Source organism: Leucoraja erinacea, chromosome 2, assembly GCF_028641065.1.
Source record: "Leucoraja erinacea ecotype New England chromosome 2, Leri_hhj_1, whole genome shotgun sequence".
NCBI lineage: Eukaryota > Metazoa > Chordata > Chondrichthyes > Rajiformes > Rajidae > Leucoraja > Leucoraja erinaceus.
The window spans coordinates 112037594-112061264 of NC_073378.1; the positions used below are offsets into that span (position 1 = coordinate 112037594).

At 43.5% G+C, this 23671-nt stretch overlaps 1 protein-coding gene across 1 annotated transcript in view; it reads right to left on the reverse strand.

Annotated features, from left to right (window-relative positions):
• The window catches only part of LOC129714246 (WD repeat-containing protein 48), a 90528-nt gene that overhangs the window by 19121 nt on the left and 47736 nt on the right, over positions 1-23671 (reverse strand). The window contains exons 11-13 of the mRNA XM_055663794.1: positions 19598-19695; positions 17364-17471; positions 11147-11243 (exon numbers count right to left, since the gene is read on the reverse strand). Of these exons, the coding sequence (XP_055519769.1) occupies positions 11147-11243; positions 17364-17471; positions 19598-19695 (303 nt within the window). The remainder of the gene's footprint in view (positions 1-11146; positions 11244-17363; positions 17472-19597; positions 19696-23671) is intronic.

Below are 23671 nucleotides of genomic sequence, written 5' to 3' on the forward strand. Positions count from 1 at the left end.
TTGGATTCTAACTACGTGATGTTTCCCCCCCACATCCTGCAGGACAATAGGTCAATAGGCCACTGTAATTTGCCTCCAGAGTGCAGGTGAGTGGTAGAATCTGGGCAGAGTTGATGAGAATGTGGGGAGAATTTAAAAAAGGGATATTTGTGTAAATGGATGGTTGATGTTCAGCACAGACCTGATGGGCTGAAGGGCCTGTTTTGTTTGTGTGCTGTATCATTCCATAAACTAAGCACTGGGCAATTAACCTAAACATGTAAGTGTTTGGGATACAGGAGTAAAGAGAAGGACCGAAAGGAAATCCAAGCGGTCACAGAGAGAATGTGCAAACTCCAAACAGCCAACAGCAGAGATCAGGATTGAAACTGCGTAACTGAATTTCCAAGACGTCAGCTCTAGTAGTTGCACCCTTTGCTTTTTTTAAACCAATAATACCTAGAAGCTCTGAAATACAACAATGTTCCTTCATTCAAGGTTATATATGGAGTAAAAAGCTGATTTCCCTCCATTCCAATTAATTCCCGGCGATCCAATTCAATGAATGCCTAACGCATCCAGTGTTTCACATTCCTGGATGTCACACACAATCGGCACGATTATTTTTTATTGACTGACATTAAACAAGAACATGATCTTCATATCTCGACAACAGGCGATATGCCTGCTGCAGTACAATTATCTTTTCTCTTGGAACCATTTTACATAATTTACAAAGAAGTGATGATGAAATACATTGTCCAGCTCTGTAAAGAAACAACGCATTGAGAACAAACTCCTGGCATCTAGTGTGCCACGGCAAACTGAATTTAAAAGGGAGAAATCAGCTATGCAGCTCGGCCAGACTGTGCTTATGTTCGTAAGGAAGTTTTGATGAGCTAGAATCGGAACTGTTCCAATGTAGGAGGCCATTCAGCCTACCTACTCCATTCCAGTTCCGTATGAAGTAATCAATTCACTCCCATTCGCTTGATCTTTATTCATAGATTGGCACATTATTTTCCCTTGGGGTGTCCTATTTTTCTTTCAAAAGTCCTAATTATCTTCGCTCCCAGTAACCTTACAGGGAAATTATGGATGCAAAAAATGATCTGTATTCGAAAAAAAATTGCTCCTCTATGTCCTTTGCTCATTAGGTTGAATCTGTGATCTAATGTCCTAAGGAACATGTTCTCTCAAACTATCCTATAATCTCCAGCTATCCTATCCTATCATAAAAAGACACAAAGTGCTGGAGTAATTCAGCGGGCCAGACAACATATCTGGAGAACATATTCGGACCCTACTTCTTCGTCTACTACTGAACATTCACCGACGCTTTCTCTGCGACATCGACAACTGCATCGGGGCTGCCTCCTGCACCCATGCAGAACTCACTGATTTCATCACATTGTACAGAGTTCCCTCAAATCTCCCCTTAAATTATTTTACTCCAATGAAAACTTAACTTCTGCAGAGAAGCTTTGTAGTCATATTCCCAGGATCTATACTGCACTCTCTACAGCCTTCCTTAAATGAACTCCATATGCCAGATGCGTCCTGGCCAGTTACATACAATTGTTTGCACTTGTTAGGATGAGAAATGTTATGCAACATCCTGTGAAAGTGAACTGACATGTTTTAAAACTATTGGCACAGATTAGGTAGTTTTAGTGCTTGAGCATCTTATTTGGCCCCATTCCAGATAAGATTCACCTTAATCCTATGCCCATACTCTTCTCATATTATTCATTTTGTCTTAAATCCCTCGTTAATAATTTGGCTTCAATAACTACTTACTGTAACATGATCCGAATTACAAACTTATTGAATAAAATATTCTCCCACCTTTGTCTGTGACGTGTAATGTATTGATATTTGATTTTTTTTAAATGTTTACCATTTTCCAGATTGCAGTCACTCTCAGCTTTTGTTGGAAAATTTAAAAAAATAAATAAAGTAATTTGTTTGAAATTCATATGAAAGAGTTCTGGTACTGGAAATATAAAATGAATCAGAAAATGCTGTATATTGGTCAGGCACCATCTATAGAGAGACACTCAGTTGGTATCAGGGAGCACTACAGTGGGGCAGCGGTAGAGTTGCTGCCTTACAGCGTCAGAGACCTGGGTTCGATCCTGACTGCGGGTGCTATCTGTATGGAGTATCTAAGTTCTCCCTGTGACCGTGTGGGTTTGCTCTGGGTGCTCCGGTTTCTTCCCACACTCCAAAGACGTGGTTTGTAGATTAATTGGCTTGGGTAAAATTGTAAATTGTCCCTAGTGTGTAGGAGTGATCACTGGTCAGAGCGCACTAGGTGGGCCTAAGGACCGGTTACTGCGTTGTATCTGTAAACTAAACTAAAATTCTATTTAAAAAATCGGTTGGAAGGAGCCAGCCCATCACCAGTTCCTCGGGGCGACTGAGAACGGACAATAATTACCAACCTTGCCTGAAAAGATGGAATAACAAAAGAATTCCCACTGGCTGTGCAGTATCTCTGGCAGGTTTACAAATCCTGCCTTCGCTTATTCATTAGTTCTCTGTAGCGCACTGCTAACACTTGAAAGCAAAAAAAGGAGAAACCTTTCTTTAAAATGATTTGTAAAAAATGGCAAAGAGAAAACAATATTCCTGGCAATTAACTTCTAGGTCAAACAATTAAATTCTTGTGTTCTGCTAGGAGCACCAATTATTTTTTTCAAACAAACTGGTATTGCCAGTGAACTTCTGAACTCATCCTCACCACGAGTCTAGTTTGCTTCTCTCTGAATTAGCAACTGGCCATTTAGGATTAATGCTGGTTAATGTCAACTGGCTTCAGACAACACTGATGGAAAAATGACAAACTGGGGTGCTTTCATGACTGAAAATACTGAAACTAGAAGTTTGCATAGGATGGAACGCATAGTAAAAATGCTGGTTTACACAGAAGATAGATACAAAATGCTGGAGTAACTCAGCAGGACAGGCAGCATCTCTGAAGCGAAGAAATGGGTGACGTTTCGGGTCGAGACCCTTCTTCAGTTTCATTTGTGCAGGTGCTTCTGGATATAGGATGTAGACAAACTGTAGCTTAGCATGAAGAGGCGGACTACCAAACTTGTCAGTATGGTAAACCCCCTTTTGGGGTTGAGATGGTCCAATCCTCGAGCAAAATTCATGTTTAGGGATCCAAGCTCCAACCATTCAGGCTCTCAGCTGCACAGGTTGATGCCAGTGGAAAGGGTAAGAGTTTGATTGATTGCCTGAAAGACACAACCTGGAAATAGGCCCTTCAGCCCACCGAGTCTATGCCGACCATCAGTATGACCACCTGTTCACACTAGCTCTATGTTATCCTTCTTACTCATCCACTCTCTACGCACTAGGGGCAATTAATGGAAGGCCAATTAACTTACAAACCCGCAAGTCTTTGGGATGTGGGAGGAAACCGGAGCACCGAAAAGAAACCCACTTGGACTCAGGGAGGACATGCCAACCCCACACAGAGAGCGTCCGGGGCCAAGATCGAACCAGGGTCTCTGGCCCGGTGAGGCAGCAGCTGCATCTGTAGTACCACTGTGCTACCTTTCAGAATTTCTTATAAATACAGTTGGATGCAGTTTAAGCATCAAATTAAGCATTTCCTTTGTAGAAACAAGAAACTGTAGATGCACGTTTACAAGAAAAAAGATATAAGTGCTGGAGTAAACTCAACAGGTGTGGCAGCATCTCTGGAGAACATGGAGCCTGAACAAGGTTTAGCATCGAACCCTTCGTCATCAAGAACCAACTAAGATGGGTCGGCCATGTTGTTCGAACGAGCCATACAAGCGTCTACCAAAGCTAACCTTCCACTCCCAGCTTAAAGAAGGCAAATGTAAAAGAGGCAGACAAAAGAAGAGATTCAAAGACGCCTTAAAAGCCAGCATGAAGAAATGTGAAATCGACAGACAATTGGGAAATCAATTCCAAGGACAGGAAACTTTGGCAAACCATCATCCAAGAAGAAACAGCGACCTTTGAAGCCAAGGGATGCGCAGAATTAGAAGAAAAGAGAAGAAAACGGAAAGAGGGGCAGCAACAACCAAAGCCCGATCTGCCATCTGCAATTACCTGTCCTGAAAGCCGAAGAACTTTCCAAGCCAGGATTGGACTCATAAGCCAACTGAGAGCCCATAAAAACAACAGAATGTAGGCCATCATCCTCGACCTTGAGGGATAGTCACAACGAGGGGGTGACCTGGTGGTAGACATGGAAAAGGCCCTTCGGCCCACAATGTCTGTACTGAACATGATGTCAAGACCATCACTTATTTACTTGCACACAGCCCATATCACGCCATTCTCTGCATATCCATTTGCCTATCCAAAAGTTTCCTAAATGCCACTATCACATCTACCTCCATCACCACCCTCTGAGCATGTTCCAGGCACCCACCACACACTGTAAAAAATCTTCTTTATACATTGCCCCTCTCACCTTAAAGCTATGCTCTCTAGCATTTGATTTTTCCATCCTGGGAAAAAGATTCTGACTGTCTACTCTATCTATGCCTCCTGTAATTTTATATGATTCTATAAAGTCTCCCTGCAAGCTCCGGCGTTCCAAAGAAAATAATCCATCTGTCCAACCTCTCCCTGTAACTAATAACCCCTAATCCAGGCATCATTCTGGTAAACCGCTACTGCATGCTTTCCAAAGCCTCCACATCCTCATGTAATGGGGTGACCAAAATTGCACACAATACTCCACATAGGTTCTAGAGCAGGGGTCGGCAACCTTGTTCTGCATAGGGGCCACGACGCATGTCTGTGAGCGGATGGCGGGCCACATCTATCACGTGTGTACACACGGATCTTGCCCCCATGCCGCCCCGGAAGGTAGATAAAATTGCTGGAGAAACTCAGCGGGTGAGGTAGCCTCATGCAATCTTTGCATGTCTCATCCGCAGAGTTACTCCAGCATTTATGTCTACCTTCGATTTTTCCAGCATCTGCAGTTCCTTCTTAAACGTGTTCACAGACGGTGCGCGGCTTTGCGCAGGATGCAGTACAGCCAGAGCTCGGCTGCCCGGCTGCTGCTCGGGGCGCCCAGCCACTGATAGGAGGGCTGCCGCTCGGGGCGTGCGGTCGCTGCTCGGGGCGCTCGGCGGGCCGGATGATTACGGGAAAGAAAATCCGCCTGCCGGACGGATGATTTCAGATTACGGGCTGCATTCGGCCCGAGGACCGTAGGTTGCTGACCCCTGTTCTAGAGCTTTTAACTGTGACCATCATGCCCACCACCCCCCATCACCCCCACACCCCTGTGTCATAAACAAAGTAAGCACAGAACCATTCTCTCATGCAATATCTTTAATTGTTAAAATGTCACCAAAAAATTCAATATTTAGACCCTTGGAAGAAGTGCCATCATAACTAACAGGACCCAAATAGTCAACCATGCCTACAAACAATGTAAATTAAATGAGTGCAAAACGGCACCGGAAACGTGGCAACTCTTCTGTAGTGTCCTCGGTGTAATCTACTATCTTTAAGTAAGTAAGGAAGTTTATTGGCCAAGTATTCACATACAAGTAATTTGCCTTGGTGCTCTGCCCACAAGTAACAACATGACATACAGTGACAGTTACGAATGACTCCGAAAACACTAAACATTAATAATAATAAAATATTAATGATAAAACACCATTGATCAAGCATGTGAATCAACAAAATACACTCTTCTACTTATGTGCCTATGTAGAGTAAGATTTTACTGAACTGTATGAAAAAAGGAATGTCACTGTACCTAAGTATATGTGACAATCAAGTACTGTACCATTGAACCAATACTTTGCTTTTAGGAAATATTTTTGTTAATGTTAATGATGAATGTTAGCAAACAAGACAAATGAACTATTTGCCAGCATGACTGCTTGACATTTACTTATACCAAGCAGTTGCTATTTTTAATTTGTAGCAACAATTTCTGTCTTTGTACACTAAACGTCACAGACATAGTCTGCCAGCAACAAAAAAGCTAATTACTATTTTGCCATTGTTTATTTTCTAAAGGTTACTTGGAGGGAATTCAGTTCAATTTCAGAACAAAGTCTCACAGCTCCATCTTACACAATAGAATTGCGAGCTGCAGCTAATCAGGTCCGAAGGGTTATAGTGAGATGAAGAATGTACAATTCAATTAGATGGAAAGCCTTCAAACTAACTATGGTCTTTGTCCAAATAAGGTTTGCTCAAAGCCAACAAAGTAAGCAGGATGAACTTAAGTCCTATGTAATGTGGGAGTTGGAATCAAGCCCACAAATAAAAGGTTAAGGATTTTAAACAAAATACTACTAAAGCTGGAAAGGTTAATATAAAGACAGAAAATTCTGCAAAACATTGTCACGGGCAGGAAGCAATGATGGAGGAAATTTTGTTTTGTGTCAACATAGAAGTTAGGAGATCAGATTGGTTATTTTAATGTCCAGCAATTAAATGGTTGGTGATTGATTCGATCGATGGATGGCGTGGACACGTAGGCAGAAGATCCATCCCCTACTCCCAATTCCTCCGTCTACGCCGCATCTGCTCTTAGGATGAGGTGTTCCACACCATGGCATCGGAAATGCCCTCATTCTTCAGGGAACGGGGATTCCCCTCCCCTACTATAGATGAGGCTCTCACCAGGGTCTCTTCAATACCCCGTAACACGGCTCTCTCTCCCTCACTCGTAATAAGGGCTGAGTCCCCCTAGTCCTCACCTTTCACCCCACTAGCCCTCACATACAACAAATAGTCCTCCGTCATTTTCACCTCCAACGTGACCCCACCACTCGCCATATCTTCCCATCTCCCCCCGTCTGCTTTCCGCAAAGACCGCTCCCTCCGTAACTCCCTGGTCAATTCTTCCCTTCCCTCCCGCACCACCCCCTCCCCGGGCACTTTCCCTTGCAACCGCAAGAGATGCTACACTTGTCACTTTACCTCCCCCCTCGACTCCATTCAAAGACCCAAGCAGTCATTCCAGGTGTGACAGAGGTTCACCTGCATCTCCTCCAACCTCATCTATTGCATCCGCTGCTCTAGATGTCAGATGATTTACATCGGTGAGACCAAGCGTAGGCTTGGCGATCGTTTCGCCCAACACCTCTGTTCGGTCCGCATTAACCAACCTGATCTCCCTGTGGCTCAGCACTTCAACTCCCCATCCCATTCCGAATCCGACCTCTCTGTCCTGGGCCTCCTCCATGGCCAGAGTGAGCACCACCAAAAAATTGGAGGAACAACACCTCATATTCCGCTTGGGCAGTCTGCACCCTAGCGGCATAAACATTGACCTCCAATTTCCGGTAGCCCTTGCTGTCTCCTCCCATCCTCCCCTTTTCAGTTCTCCCTCAGCCCTCGGCTCCTCCTCTTCCTTTCTCCTTTCTTCTCCCCACCCTACATCAGTTTGAAGAAGGGTTTTGGCCCGAAACGTTGCCTATTTCCTTCGCTCCATAGATGCTACTGCACCCGCTGAGTTTCTCCAGCACTTTTGTCTACCTTTAGTCTCTCAGCCTGATATAACAGAATCTCCCTGAATTAGTTTGACGCCATGACGGAAGCCGGTTACGGGAATGGCGCTGAAGATTACCCAACACCTACTACGGCTATATCGCGGAGTAAACCATCTTGCTCCGCTCTATGATCTTTGATCGCTACTATGAGATCAACATTCAGGCATTAGTTCTTTGTATTGGGTATACATTACAATTCCTTCCATCTGCATAACAAGTTTGTGCTCCTGAAGTTGGCTGCTCATTTTAGGTAAATGGCAAAGAATCAAAGAATCAAAGGGGAAGGGGAACAGAAATATCTCCAGTTCAATGTATTTGAAAGGCTGCTAATAATCATAAATCATCAAACCGGGGTGCCGTCCAGTTGGGTATGGCTGCCCAGCTGCAGCTGTCTGTCTTTTCAAATATCTCGGAGCGCAATCGCGGAGCGGAGCGGGCGATGCCTTGCTGAGACCGCAGGTGAACATCGCGGAGCTGCGGGTCTGTGGAGCGGCCAGCCGCGGGCGGAGGTGCTGAACTTTAACATCGGGAGCCTGGGATCTCTCGGCGAGATCGCCAGTGGTGGAGCTCCATCCAGCGCGGCCTGTTGGCTTTGGAAGCCGCGGTCTCCAGTAAGGAAGCGGCCGTTCCAGGTGTCCCAAGTCGCTGAGAGGGTTCTCCCGACGCCGGAGCACCATCACCCGGCGAGAGGGCCTGAAACATCAGGCCGCCGTAGCGTCGACTGCAGAGGCCTCAATAGGCCCGACTATGGGTGGACAAGGGGATGTGAGAGAAACAATGAAAGACTACAATAATTTTCAGAACCGGAATTAAATCATGTGGTGCAATATTTAGAATCGGATAAAATGATTTGATGTATAAAGTACCAGACTTTACAGTGGGAACCATTATGGGGGGATGTTTTTATCTTTATTGTTAAATTCTTTAATGTTGAGTCTTATCTTTATTTGTGTGCTGCATGGCAAGTCAAATTTCACTACACCAATTGGTGTATGTGATAATAAATGTTCTTTGTACCTTTTGTACCTTTGTATAGTTTTTTTATAAGTGATAACAGAAATGGACATTCCTCTGTTTTCCAGAATAATAAACTCCTCAATACAACCTGTTGCCGCAGGCTTACAGCAACAAAATCGCGGGAGAGTTGATAATCTAATGGGGGAGTTTAGTTTAGTTTATTGTCATGAACCAGTCAGCGGAATGACTATATGTAATAGTCCAAGGGTCTCCAGCTAGAGGTAGAGAATAGTTCAGGATCACTTTCTAGTTGTTGATAGGATGGTTCAGTTGCCTGATAACAGTTGGGAAGTAAATGGCAAGAGAAAAGGGTGGATAGGTTGCAGGGGTGCAGTGGTAATAAGACTGAGAGGTGGCACGGAACAGGTAGGTAAAATTGCCTCCTGTAATATTAAGCATAAAAGCATTTCAACTGCATTCACAACGATGCATCCTTTTACATGTTCATGCCAGCTCCCTCAGATCAGCACCTATTCTACCGCACAGGATGGCATAATGGTACTGCTAGTTGAGCTGCTGCCTCACGGTGCCAGAGACCCAGGTTTGATCTTGACCTCAGGGGTGCTGTCTGTGTTAAGTTTGCATGTTTTTTCTATGGGTGCTCCGGCTTCCTCCCACATTCCAAAAGACAGGGTTTGTAGGTGAATTGGCCACTGTAAATTGCCCCTGGTGTATAGGTATAGGTAACCTCCTGACGATTGATGTCCACCTTTTTGCATTTTTTCTCAACCTTAGGGCCACCTATGACGTGCCGATAAATTTACACATGAAAGTGAAGATGAACAGACCAAGTGATACTGCTGCCTAAAATAATGGGGAAGGAATAGAGCAGTTATCATTAAATAACCAGAAGCAAATAAAGCAACTGGCAGAATAGAAATTTGGAGTTCACATTTAAGCAGGAGACTGGCAGAATTCCAGATTTTAAATAAGCTACTGAATAGGTCATAAAGGACTACTTGCACATAAAAGAAAATTGCCAGAACATCTTTTGAGCATTGCATTTATACCCTTTGAAAGGAACAAAAATATAAAATTTCAGTCTTCCTTTAAACGCTTTTCTTTCCGTGCGATGACATTTAAATATATTTTATCTTCACATAAAATAAATATTTTTCCCTTTGAAATCAGCTAATAAAAGAGCTGACCAAACAGTGAAATGTTCTTTTTATGTCAGTGTCTGGCTCGTTAGGATTTGTTATTTTACAACTATTTTACTCCCTATAAAGAATGACATGATGATCGGTTTGCAATATGCTTTCACAAAAACAATCTTTAACAAAGCCTAAATTTATTGATAGAATAGTTCAGCAGTAAAAGTCCTTTGTAGACATAAGGAACTACAGATCTGGATTACAAAAAAATATATGAAGTGCTGGAGAGACTCGCCGAGTGAGGCATTTCATTCTTTTTTGTAAACCAGACTTCTTACTATATTGAGCCTGAAGAAGGGCCAACCACAGACATATGGTAACATTCAACATGACATCCACAATAAATGTTAGTTTACTTTAGAGATACAGTGAGAAAACAGGTCCTTCGGCCCACCGAGTCCACATCGACCAGCGATCCCTGTACACTAGCACTATCCTATACACTAGGGACAATATACAATCTTTACCGAAGTCAATTAACCTACAAACCTGTACATCTTTGGATTGTGCGAGGAAACCAGAGCATCCGGTGAAAACCCACGTGATTACAGGGAGAACTCCACACAGACAGCACCCAAGTCAGGATTGAACCTGGGTCTCGGGCACTGTAAGGCAACAGCTCTACCTACTGTGCCACTGTGCTGTCCCTTTTGCTTACTATCTCCAGAATATTACCTAGTATGCATTTTCGTTTGTGTAAGATGTTGACATTAAAATGAAAAGGAGAATGGAATCATTGAAAATATTGTGGGAAAAGAACCTCAATCTAATGCCAGTGTAAATCAGCAACTGGGCTGAATCAATACCCTGGGCTAATGACATGTTCTGTTTAGACCAAATAATCTTTTATGTAAAGAATCAAAAGGAGCATCTTCCATTTTACTCTATTGGAATGAATATACCAATCCTAAAGTTACACTTGTACCCTTGCAATGCTACAAATCATCTTACCACTCCAAGTAACCGAGAACCAACACTTCATAAATTATAGGAGCATAATTAGGCCATTCGGCCCATCAAACCTATTCCGCCATTCAATCATGGCTGATCTATCTTTCCCACTCAACGTCATTGTCCTGCCTCCTTCCCATAATCTGATGCTCTTACAAATCAAGAATCTGTCAATCTTTGCCTTAAAAATATCCACTGACGTGGCCTCCACATCACCACCCTCTTACTAAAGATATTTATCATCTCCTTTCTAATTATACGTCCTTTAATACTAAGGCTATGGCCTCTGGTCCCAGGCTCGTTGAAACATCCTCTCCACGTCTACTCCATCCAGGCCTTTCACTATTTAGAAAGTTTCAATGAGGTCCCCCTCATCCTTCTAAACTCAGTGCTGTCAAACGCTCATCATATGTTAACCCAATCATTCCTGAAATAATTATTGTAAAACTTCTGTCAAAGCCTGTAGATAAAACGTTACTGTAGAATACTCCAAGTTCAGCCTACCCCTCAGCTACTTACGTTTTGGGTCGGATCCATCTGGACTGCTAAATCCAGCATCCTTTGCTGACACCCAAGCCGCAAAGCAGTCATTCTCATCTAAAGTAATTGTCAACATCTACCAGAAAGAAACAGAACACAAACATAAATTTAGACACTGCTAACTGGGCAGATGGAAAAATCTGCAGCTTTAAAAGGTTTTATCACAACAGCTCTGATAACAAAAGCTTAATCTTGCTCGTTATCATGTGTCTAGGCATTTTTCTTAATAATGCATTCTGCTTATAGGATTTCTCAGTAATCCACTGCACCCTGCTTCACAAAAAACTTAAACGGCAACTAATCTTGGAGTTATCAGTATCCAAGGACTTAGAAAATGCTGGATAACAATATACACGCTGAACAAAGTCCCAACAAAGGGACAAGAGTGTTCAATAGTCATTTGTACCGAAAACAGAACACACATCACAGAAATGGCAGCATGGTGGTGCAGCGGTAGAGTTGCTGCCTTCGAGCGCCAGAGACCCGGGTTCCGTCCTGACTACGAGTGCTGTCTGTATGGAGTTTGTACGTTCTCCCTGTGACCGCCTGGTTTTTCCACGGGTGCTTTGGTTTCCTCCCACACTCCCAAGACGTACACATTTAATTTGGCAGGCAAAAATTGTAAATTATCCATGGTGTGTAGGATAGTGCTAGTGTATGGGGATCGCTGGTTGGCGTGGACTTGGTGGGCCGAAGTGCCTGCTTCCGTGCTGCATCTCTATACAAAACTAATACTCTTCCTTGCAGCTGCATAACAGGTCTGTAAGCAGAGGACTCATAGTAAACACGGGCCAAAAGCAAGCGACTGCAGCAGCAATGTAAATGTTAAACAAATATCATTGAGTAGTCAAGAACGTCATAATTCGATCTTTAGAAATTCAGGACCCTCCTACCTGCCTATGTTTTAATCTTATAGATAAGAACAAAGCAAATATCACAAAGTTGTTAGCTGCTTGCAATAAAGTTTCAATTTTCTCTAAGCTTGATGATGGTTCGTTCAGAGTAAATATGCAACATGCAAGCTATTGCAAACTCTTAAAGTTGAATATTAAATGCTTCCTCAGTTCGGGGGCAATAAAGCATGGGCAATAAATGGTGGCCGCATTAACAACATCTCTATGAATGAATAAAAGTAAATTAAAAATCAAGTTGAAAGGCTGCTCTGAGGTTGGACTGGAGGCGAGTCAATTGGTGGGTGTGTGTCAGATGTGATCACAGTGGCCCTTTGTAAGCAGAGTCTGCCTCAGGGAGTGGCAAAAGTGTCACAAGCAGAGGTGTAACACGGAATTTAGTATAATGTTTAAATAAAATGCTCCAAATCTTAAGAAAGTAAGTAACAGTTTCAATCCTTTAGGATGATAGAAACACTGAATTTTGATGCCAATGAGAAGGGCATTTCTGTGATCAGTGTTCTGGTTTCGGTACAAATGGCTATTAAATGAATGAAGGTGGTAGGGATGAAAATAAGAGAATATTGGACAGGATCAAAATCAAGAACACAGATGGGACAGGAATCACTGAGAAAGGTATAAACAAGAATTTCCAGATGCCGGTTTACGAAAAAACACACAAAGTGCTGGAGTACCTCAGCGGGTCAGGTAGTATTCCTGGAGAACATGGATAGGTTGCGATTCTTCTGCAGACCCGAACAAAAACATCACCTATCCCTGTTGTCCATGGATGCTACTTGACCCGCTGAGTTACTGCGGTACTTTGTGTCTTTTACTGAGAAAGATGGCTTTTAAACAGCAAACTATAACAACGTTTGCATGAAAAAAAATAGAAATCTGAATCTGCTTTCAATTTTGTTTTACATTTCTGTTCTGTATAACATGCTGGAGGGAGTTAATTACATAATTGTTCCTGAGCCAATAGTTTCTTAGACTTTCTAATCACATATTTGCCTCAGAACGTCACCGCTACAAAACCTAATGAAGTAAAATGTACAGCTGACGTTATGGCGAACATTTAGCCACTAGGGAACTCAGTTATCTAGAAACTTACTTAAGAGTTCTTGGACCACTACAATCCAGGAATTTGTAGGCTGCTAACCAGACAGATTTTATTTAGATGGAAGCCACTTTTTAGATGATAGGGCATCAGACATACTTAAAAGTCCTTTTATTCAGAACAATTGACTGGAAAAAAAGCTTACAAGAGCAACTATGTACTTCGGAAAGTGAAACCAATAAGCTCTCCAGGAAAAATAGAGCAAATATTTTCAAAGAGAACAAGCGACAAAAGATTAAATTGAGGATTAGCTACAGAGATTTATCACAGTTAAGAAGCTCAAGAGTGGCACAAAGGGACAGGCAGGAAAAACTTCAAGTCAAAAAACTAACAGAATCCTTCAAAGCCAATATTCTGCCAAAGTGAATTAAATGAAAAATGTTCATGGTTTCAGTTACAAACTAACTAAGCTTCCACTGGTGCCCTTTTTAAGCAGACTACCTTTGAGTCTCCATTCTGGCTACCATTGTTTAAAATTAACCACCTACAGCTTTTAACTTAACATGAACAGCTCAATGGATAAAATTACTCTACTGTCGTGAAAGACACCAGTCTACAACTGTCCAAGACATTCCAGCTATACCATTATTTTAAAGCCTGTCCAGTTTTACAATTATTTGATTCCTTCAGTCTAGAACATTTAAAATTTAAAAAATCTCTACCAATTAAACATTGATACATAAAAAACATAAGACACATAGAAAATAGGTGCAGGAGTAGGTCATTCGGCCCTTTGAGCCAGCACTGCCATTCAATATGATCATGGCTGATCATCCAAAATCAGTACCGCGTTCCGCCTTTTTCCCCTTATCCATTGATTCCCTTTGGCCTAAGAGCTAAATCTAACTCTCTCTTGGACACATCCAGTGAAATGACCTCCACTGCCTTCTGGCAGAGAATTCCCACAGATTCACAACTCTCTGGCTTAAAAAGTTTTTCCTCCTCTCAGTCCTAAATGGCCTACCCTTTATTCTTAAACTGTGACCCCTGGTTCTGGACTCCCCCAACATTGGGAAAAAAAGTTTTCATCTCATCCTTCTAAATTCCAGCGAATACAAACCCGTCGACCCATTCTTTCATCATCTGTCAGTACCAGCAGCCCAGGAATTAACCTGGTGAACCTACGCTGCACTCCCTCAATAGCAATAATGTCCTTCTTCAAATTAAGAGACCAAAATTGCACACAATACTCCAGCTGCGGTCTCACCATGGCCCTGTACAACTGCAGTAGGACCTCCTTGCTCCTAAACTCAAATCCTCTCGCAATGAAGGCCAACCTGCCATTAGCTTTCTTCACTGCCTGCTGTACCTGCATGCTTACTTTCAGTGACAGATGTACAAGCACACCGAGGTCCCGTTGCACCTCCCCTTCTCCTAATCTGGTACCATTCAGATAATAATCTGCCTTCCTGTTCTTGCCACCAAAGTGGATAACCTCACATTTATGCACATTATATTGGATCTGCCAAACTGCCCACTCACCCAACCTATCCAAGTCACCCTGCAGCCTCATAGCATCCTTCTTGGAGCTCACACTGCCATCCAGCTTTGTGTCATCCGCAAACTTAGAGATGTTACATTTAATTCCCTCGTCTAAATTGTTAATATATATTGTAAACAGCTAGGGTCCCAGCACCGAGCCTTGCGGCACCACACTAGTCACTGCCTGCCATTCTGAAAAGGACCCATTAATTCCTACTCTTTGCTTCTGTCTGCCAATCAGTTCTCTATCAATACCCTAACCTCAATACCATGTGCTCTAATTTTGCACACTAATCTCTTGTGTGGGACCATATCAAAGACCTTTTGAAAGTCCACCACATCCACTGGCTCTCCCTTATCCATTCTCCTTGTTACATCCTCAAAAAATTCCAAAAGATTAGTCAAGCTTGATTTCCCCTTCATAAATCCATCCCGTCACTGCTTTCCAAATGCGCTGCTATAACATCTTTAATAATCGACTCCAGCATCTTCCCTATTACCGACGTAAGGCTAAGTGGACTATAATTCCCCATTTTCTCTCTCCCTCCTTTCTTAAAAAGTGGAGTTACATTGGCTACCCTCTAGTCCACAGCAACTGATCCAGAGTCGAGAGAACCTTGGAAAATGATCACCAATACATCCGCAATTTCTAGGGCCACCTCGAGTACTCTGGGATGCAGATCATCAGGCCCTGGGATTTACAAGCCTTCAGTCCCAACAGTTTACCCAACACCATTTTCTGACTAATGTGGATTCCCTTCAGTTCCTCCATCCCACTAGATCCTCGGTCTCCTAGTATTTCCGGGAGATTGTTTGTGTCTTCCTTTTGCAGCAGGTCTGTACTGCCACTACAGAGCTGATTGAGAAGATGTGGAAGAATGGCCTAGAACAACAGAAATAGATTGCACATAACCTCCCCACCTCTGCAACTTGACCAGTACAGATTAATGAACTGGCTTCCAAGCCAACTGCAATGAACTGCAGATGGTGGTTTACAAAAGAGGACAAAAAATGCTGGAACATCTCTGCAGCATCTCTGGAGGACTTCCATTGAGTTTGTTGGTTCTGGGATGGTTAGTTATGCCAATATGGGAACTGGGGATTCCTCTGCACATGGGCTGACGGGACGGCTTAGTGGCTTAATTGAGAGTTTGTGTGCTCCTTTGCTGCTTACACAAGCCTTATGTGTGATCCTGATGTATGACCTTGAGGTTCTGAAAAACCATCCTAAATATTGTAATTTTGATCTTTATGTTCTGTAATCGACCAAAGGCTGTTGGCACATTGAGGCTGATGAAAATGCTGTCGTTGACGTTTGTCTTCAATAAGAGGTGCTGCCCGAAATAATGGACAGAGAAGCAGTCAGAACTCACTGGAAGGAACACTGGAAAGACCTCTTCAAACAGACTTTGTGCTTGAGGTGAGTAACTTGACACCATCCCATAGCAGCCTATATTGGGCAACTACTCAAGAAAGCTATATCCCAATTCAAAACTAAGGAGCCTCAGGAGCAGATGGTATTGCCATTTAATTCCTAGAACTCAGCGGGACTATGTTCAGTCACAAAGTCACAGCCACATTTCACACATCTTAGAAGGAGAGGATAATCTAAGGATACCCCTTCAAGAAAGGAGACTGTGGGATCAACAGCGGTCATTCCCTGGTGTGTGCCACAGGGAACTCATCACAAGGGCGATCCTCCACTGTCTATGGCAGGTGAGGGAAGAGCTGCTTCCCAAATCACAGTGTGGACTCTGTTCATCCACATAATCTTCTATGGATGTAATCTTCAATGTACAACAATTCCTAGAGAACTACAGGGACAGACCTATCTTTGCAGCTCTTCATGTTCTGCAATCAACCAAAGACTATGCTGGCACATTGAGGGTGAGGCAGGCAAGTAGTTGGAAGTGTTAGTGGGAGAGCATTTTTGGAAATATTGACCATAACTGCCCCAGACAGGGCGTGAGATAGGTGACAAGACCCGCGTAATTGGCCACTGGCACAGTATATGACAGTGCCCTAAAGGTCACAAAACACCACGGCACTGAGGATAATACAGAACATCAAGCAAGTCTGAGAAAATATATCCTCCATTTCTTTGGGGATATTCAGTTTGACATAATAATTTTGACAAAAGTATATTTAATATGTTAATTTGAGCTACTTATTTTCCAAGATCATTTCACAAATATTTCAGAGCATTGGGCAGCATGGTGGCACAGTGGTAGAGTTGCTACCTTACAGTGCCAGAGTCGCGGGTTCAATCCTGACTACGGGTGCTACCTCTATACATTCTCCCTGTGACCTGCATGGGTTTCCTCAGGATGCTCCTGTTTCCTCCCGCACTCCAAAGACGTACAGGTTTGTAGGTTAATTGGCATCAGTGTGCGGGGATTGCTGGCTGGTGCGGACTCGGTGGGCCGAAGCGCCTGTTTCCGCACTGTATCTCTGAATTCAAAATTACATTTCAAAAAAGTTGGTGTTGATGTTTACTTGCAAAATTCACTTCAACATTATTGGACACTACCTCACCACCACTGGGTCTAACCGTGGGCAGCTCTCCCCAACACTATCATGATTGCATCTACCCATTGATTACACCCACCACTGTCACAAGGGCAACCTTGCCGGTGGTGCATCATCGTGCTCAGAAAATAGGACAATGTAGTCACAGCTAAAACAAAAACAAAAGCAAACTTACCCCAGTTTTTAAGTCCACTGAAAACCAGTTTGGCACATAAACCATTTTAAATCTTTTCTTGATTTCTTCTTCAAATTCTACTTTTCCAAGATCTTCAACCTTACAAGCCTGTCAGGGAATGCATAACCCATTAAAGATGAAGTTATACCGCACAGAAACAGACCCATTGGCCAAACATTTCCATGATTCCTAACTAAGTTAATCCGATTTGCCTGCATTTGGCCAATATCCTTCTGCACCATTCCTATCCATGTTACAGTCCAAATGTTTTTTAAATGTAATTGTACTGTCCTCTACTGGCTCCTCTGACAGCTTGTTCCATATACCACAACTGATTTTGTATCCAGGTGGCAAACTCATCCTGGATAGTACGATGTCCGGATCAGCCTACTATGTAGGACTTCATCAAAGGCCTTGCTAAAGTCCACATCGACAACATTTGCCATCCTGGCCCTCATCAATTTGAAAGATTCTCTTGAATTAGAACATACATAAACCTGCCTTCCTGAAACCAGAGTATTCAACAGACTCACAACACTTTTTCACACAGAGAGTTGTGAGTGTGGAATTCTCTCTCAGAGGGCGGTAGAGGCCGGTTCTCTGGATGCTTTCAAGAGAGAGCTAGATATAGCTCTTAAAGATAGCGGAGTCAGGGGATATGGGGAGAAGGCAGGAATGGGGTACTGATTGGGGATGATCAGCCACGATCACATTGAATGGTGGTGCTGGCTCGAAGGGCCGAACGGCCTACTCCTGCACCTATTGTCTATTGTCCTCCTGTGCTCAAATTGCAAAAGCAATTTTGGGCAGCACAGTGGTGCAGCAGTAGAGTTTTTCACTCTACCTCGGCACTTGTGACAATAATAAACTAAACTATACCAAGAATTGTCTGTAAGAATTTAACTTGAATTCAACTCACTAGGTTTGGCAGGATTGATAATTGATAAGTTTAAGGGCGGCACAGTAACGCAGTGTTAGAGCTGCTACCTCACAGTGCCAGAGACCCAGGTTTGATCCTGACAATGGATGTTGTATGTACAGAGTTTGTATGTTCTCCCTGTGACTGTATGGGTTTAGTCCGGATTCTCCAGTGTCCTCCCATATCCTAAAGACCTGCAAGTTTGTAGATCAATTGACTTCTGTAAATTGTCCCTAGTGTGTAGGATAGAGGTGATATGGGGTGATCGCTGATCAGTACGTACTCGGTGGGCCGAAGGGTCTATTTTAACGCTGTATCTGTAAAGTCTAAATTTAAAAGATCTCTTGAATTGCAAAAGCAGTCTCATCGTTTAATTTTAACTACCTTAACGAGTTTGGATGGTGTGAAGCCAAAAGTTTTTAACGGTGTGAAGCCAAAAGTTTTCACCTAAACTTAAATGATTTTGCGAAAAGGTTTTAATTTATATTCAATTAACTTTTCTCATTACCCTCCTTCAACAGGCCAATTAACACTCCTTCAAGCAGCTATTTACTTCTAAAAATCTTTCACCCAGTACAGCAAAAAACCGTAGCAATTCACATCCAAGTGAATGTTTGAAAAAGCATGAGTAGTCAAAGGATCCTAAACTATCTGTGATATAGTTTTTATCAAGGCAAATCAAGTAGTGCCTATCAAAATCAAGAAACAAGGAATTGCAAGAAACTTCTTCAGGCCGAAGCACGAATCGGAGGGGAAGCAGTGAGAGAGAAAGAGAGTCTCACACCGTCAGAGAGAGGAGGAGAACTTCAAAATAGACATGCCTTGACGAGGTTTCGAAGTGGAGCAGCAGTCAAAGTGTAGAAACAACGAACAGCAGATGGCTGGTTTAAAAAAAAATGTCCACACAAAAGAAGACACAAAGTGCTGGAGTAACTCAGCAGGTCAGGCAGCATCTCTGGAGAACATGGAAAGGTGACCCTCCTTCAGGCTGTTGGAAGGGTCTTGCGTTACTCCAGCACTCTGTCTTCTTTTGTAAACCAGCAGCTGTAGTTACTAGTTTTTAAACTCTCCCTGTATAGCTCAGGCCCTCAAGTCCTGTCAATATGCTCATAAATCCTCTCTGTGCTCTTTCCACCATAACAATATCCCTCCTATAGCAGGGCGGCCCAAACTGAACACAATACTCAGAATGTAGCCTCACCACGTTTAGTACTTTGATAATGATGGGCAAGAAGGGAAGTTTATTTATCATCAGTTCCCATGTTTAGGGTAGTAGATTTTAAACAATAGATGCGAATGGTGAATGTGTGCTTACCTTCAGGACATCCCAGAATGCCACAATGTTGTTGGTATCTTTGGTTACAATGTGCCTCTTATCATTCAATATATGGCACTGGATGATACTTGCGCCCCCTGGAGGATAGAGAAATGTTTTATTATAATAAGCGAGTTCGGTATTCCGAAAAACGTAAGGAATGATTGGATTTGTCAAAGGTCATTTGTGATAAAGAAAAAGCGAATGAAGCGCTCACTGGCTGTATAAAAACGCTCTCTCTCTCTCTATTTGATAGGGTAATCGATACCCCGTTAATTACCCTGGAGGAAGGAGCTGCAGATGCTGCTTTACCCCGAAGGTAAACACAACGTGCTGGAGTAACTCGGTGGGACGGGCAGCATCTTTGGGGAAAAGGAATAGGTGAGATTTTGGGTCTAGACCCTTTTTCACAGAGATGTTGCCTGACCTGTTGAGTTACTGCAGCATTTTGTGTATATTCCAGTTGATGACTGGTGCTCGGCTTTCTCCGGCACCGACGGGGGTTTAACCAACAGCCACTGGATAAGGCGAGGAACGGGTTCCTCAGGAGTTGGAGCAGGGTTGAGCTGGAGTTAGTGTTTCTTCTCCGCGCTGGCTGTACGCCACTGCTCCGGGCCGGTGTCCCATCAGTCCAGGGTCTCCCCGGACATCTCCGGCCTCCCCCGGACAGGGATGGTATTGAGACTCTGCTCACAAATCTGCTTCCTGGGGTTAAGCAGGAGAGGGGTGCGTGGTTCACCCTTGTATAATAAACCTCTGCAACCCGGGAGGGCGGCCCGAGTGAGAATGGAACCCATACACCCAGGCTGAGGAGGACCGGACTGTGATTCATCTGTTGGGACAGTGGGGAATAGGAGGCAGAGAGAAAGAGAGAGGTGGTGCGAGAGCGAGGGGGGAGGAGGCGGGGGGTGGAGAGAGAGAGGGTTCCTATCCATGCACATGTCCAAATGTCTTCCAAATGTTGCTATTATACCTGCCTAAGTAACTTCCCCACCACCCACCGTGTGAAAAACGTTGAACCTCAGGTTCTAATTAAAATTTTCCCCTCTCACCTAAGCCCCTTAGTTCTCTTTGCTCCCAGAATTTGGTCCCAGACAACTTTCCTTCCTTCCTGTAGGCCACAAATGGCCACTACACTCCCTTCAACCCCACCTGTTCCCATGTCCACCCTCCCGGCGTCCTCCGATGACTTACCTTTACCTAGTTAGATTAATTTGGTTTAGGGACACAGCACAGAAACAGGCCCTTCGGCCCACCAAGTCCACGCCGATCGCACTTGTTCTACATTAGGTCACTCCGTTATTAATGCTGAGAAAGTGTCCCTCTCTCGCACGTTTTTGTCACATGCAGTTTGTGCACATTAGATTGTCACTACTGAGATTTCTGCATGGACCAGTGGAGAAAAGAGAAATAGTGTCGCTAACTCCAGTAGCAATTCAACAGCGCTTGCAGCGGCGGATACCCGGGTTCGATCCTGACTATGAATGAAACGCAGGTCTATAAGCACGCAGCAGCTCAGCTGCCGAGAATGTTTATCTCGAGTGACCTATGACCTGTGCATGCGCAGTTAAAATACCAAACTCACTTATTCCTCTTAAACAAATCTGGTAGAGGAGTGTGAGGGACCACCAGTAGTTAAATAATAGGATTAGTTGAGGCCAATTAATCCTCACTGGTGTGGATATGAGGCAGTAATGGGAAAGCATGTAGTGGGGAAAATGAATGAAAATGGCGAGATGTTTGCTGGGTCCTGTGTTAACAATAACCTAGTGATCGGGGGAAGTGTATTCCCTCATAAAACAATCTACAAAACAATTTGGGTGTCATCAGATCATGTCACAAAAAATTAAATTGACCACATCTGCATCTGTAAAAAGTTCAGAAGGTCCATGGAAGATGTCAGAGCAAGAAGAGGAGGAGACACAGCCTCAGACCACCACCTCCTGGTAGGGAAATTCAAGCTAAGGCTGAAGAGACACCACCAGGCCAAAAGCCAAAGAGCTAAGTACAACATTGAATACCTCAGTAGTACTCAAATGGTGAAGAAGTTCAAGGATACCCTCTCAAGGGAAAACACAGAGCTGCAGCGGAGGAGCTCAACTTGTAAGGAGGCCCTAGGGAGAAGGACCCAAAAACAGAAAGAGTGGATAACACCAGAAACCCTCAACACAATCCAACAGAGGAGAAAGTTAAAGGAGAAAGTGAGCAACTCAAGAACAAGAGCTGAAAAGGCTTTAGCCCAAAAGGAGTACACCAGATGCCACAAAGAAGTGCGAAAGAACATCAGGAGGGACAAGAGAACACAGGTGGAGAGGCTAGCCAAAGAGGCAGACATTGCGGTGACTCAAAGGAACATGCGGGAGTTATACACCATCACAAGAAAATTGTCCGGGACATATCTGCATAGTAATAAACCAATTACAGACAAGAACGGTCAACTGCTTTCAACCCAGGAGGCGCAGCTCGACAGATGGGTAGAACATTTTGAAGAAGTCTTAAACAGGCCACCTTCCCTACCAGGAGGTGGTGGTCTGAGGCTGTGTCTGCTCCTCTTCTTACTCTGACATCTTCCATGGATCTTCTGAACTTTTTACAGATGCAGATGTGGTCAATTTTATTTTTTGTGACATGATCTGATGACACAGGCTGCACAGACACACATTCCCAAAGCCAGGATATCACTACAAATTAAGTGTGACAGACCAACAGAAATAAAGGCTGCAATCGAGCTACAGAAAACTGGCAAGGCTGCTGACCCTGACAATATTCCACCTGAAGCCCTGAAAATAGACAAAGACTCCAACAGACATGCTCTATGGCTTTTTTGGGGGAATTTGGGACGAGGAAAAGACACCCACAGAATGGGCAGAGGAGGGATACATCGTGAAACTGCCAAAAAAAGGTGACCTCAGAAAATGTGACAACTACCGAGGGATCACCCTACTTTCTGTATCCAGTAAAATTTTCCAACCGGGTCATACTCAACCGTCTTCAGGAAGCTGTAAACAAGAGGCTACGGGACCAGCAAGCAGGATTCAGGAAGGATCGCTCATGCACAGATCACATAGCAATTTGCACAGACCACATAGCTCATTACGCATCATCATTGAGCAGTCTATTGAATGGAACACAGCCCTGTACATCAACTTCTTCGACTTTGAGAAAGCGTTTGAGAGCTAAGGCAGGACAACACTATGGCGCCTAATGGACCACTATGGAATTCCCACCAAGGTCATAAACTAAATCAAGAACTCGTATAATGGAACCTCATGCAAAGTGGTGCATGCAGGCCAGGTCTCTCAGAGCTTTAGTGTCAGGACGGGCATCAAGCAGGGATATCTATTGTCACCATTCCTGTTCCTCCTGGCAATTGACTGGATCATGATGGAAACAACTGAAGGGAAAAATAAATGGAATTCAGTGGACAATGTGGGAGCAGCTAGATGATCTTGACTTTGCAGATGACATAGCTCTCCTTTCAAAAGAAATCTACATGGAGATTACAAGTTAATAATGAAATAAATTAGCTGGCCAAGACACTGATGGCCTTTCAGCTGATAGACAATATATACATCATTGCCTCTGTGTTAGATCAAACTAACAGATAACCCTGACAATTAGATATTATTCATTGGAATTTGGAAGGATGTGAGGGGATCTTGTAGAAACATATACAATTCTTAAAGGATTAGACTGGCTAGATGCAGGAAAAATGTTCCCGATGTTGGGGGGTTCAGAACCAGGGATCACAGTTTAAGAATAAGGGGTAGGCCATTTAGGACAGAGATGAGGAAAAACTTTTTCAGCCAGAGAGTTGTGAATCTGGAATTCTCTGCCACAAAAGTCAGTGGAGGCCAATTGACTGGATGCATTCAAGAGAGAGTTAGATATAACTCTTAGGGCCAACGGAATCAAGGGATATGGAGATTCTGGATGATCAACCAAGATCATATTGAATGGTGGTGCTGGTTCAAAGGGCCGAAAGGCCTACTCCTGCACATATTTTCTATATCTGGAATTCCAGTCTTTCCTCTACAGCAGAAAATGGTGAGCTGGCAAGTTCCAGGGCGATAT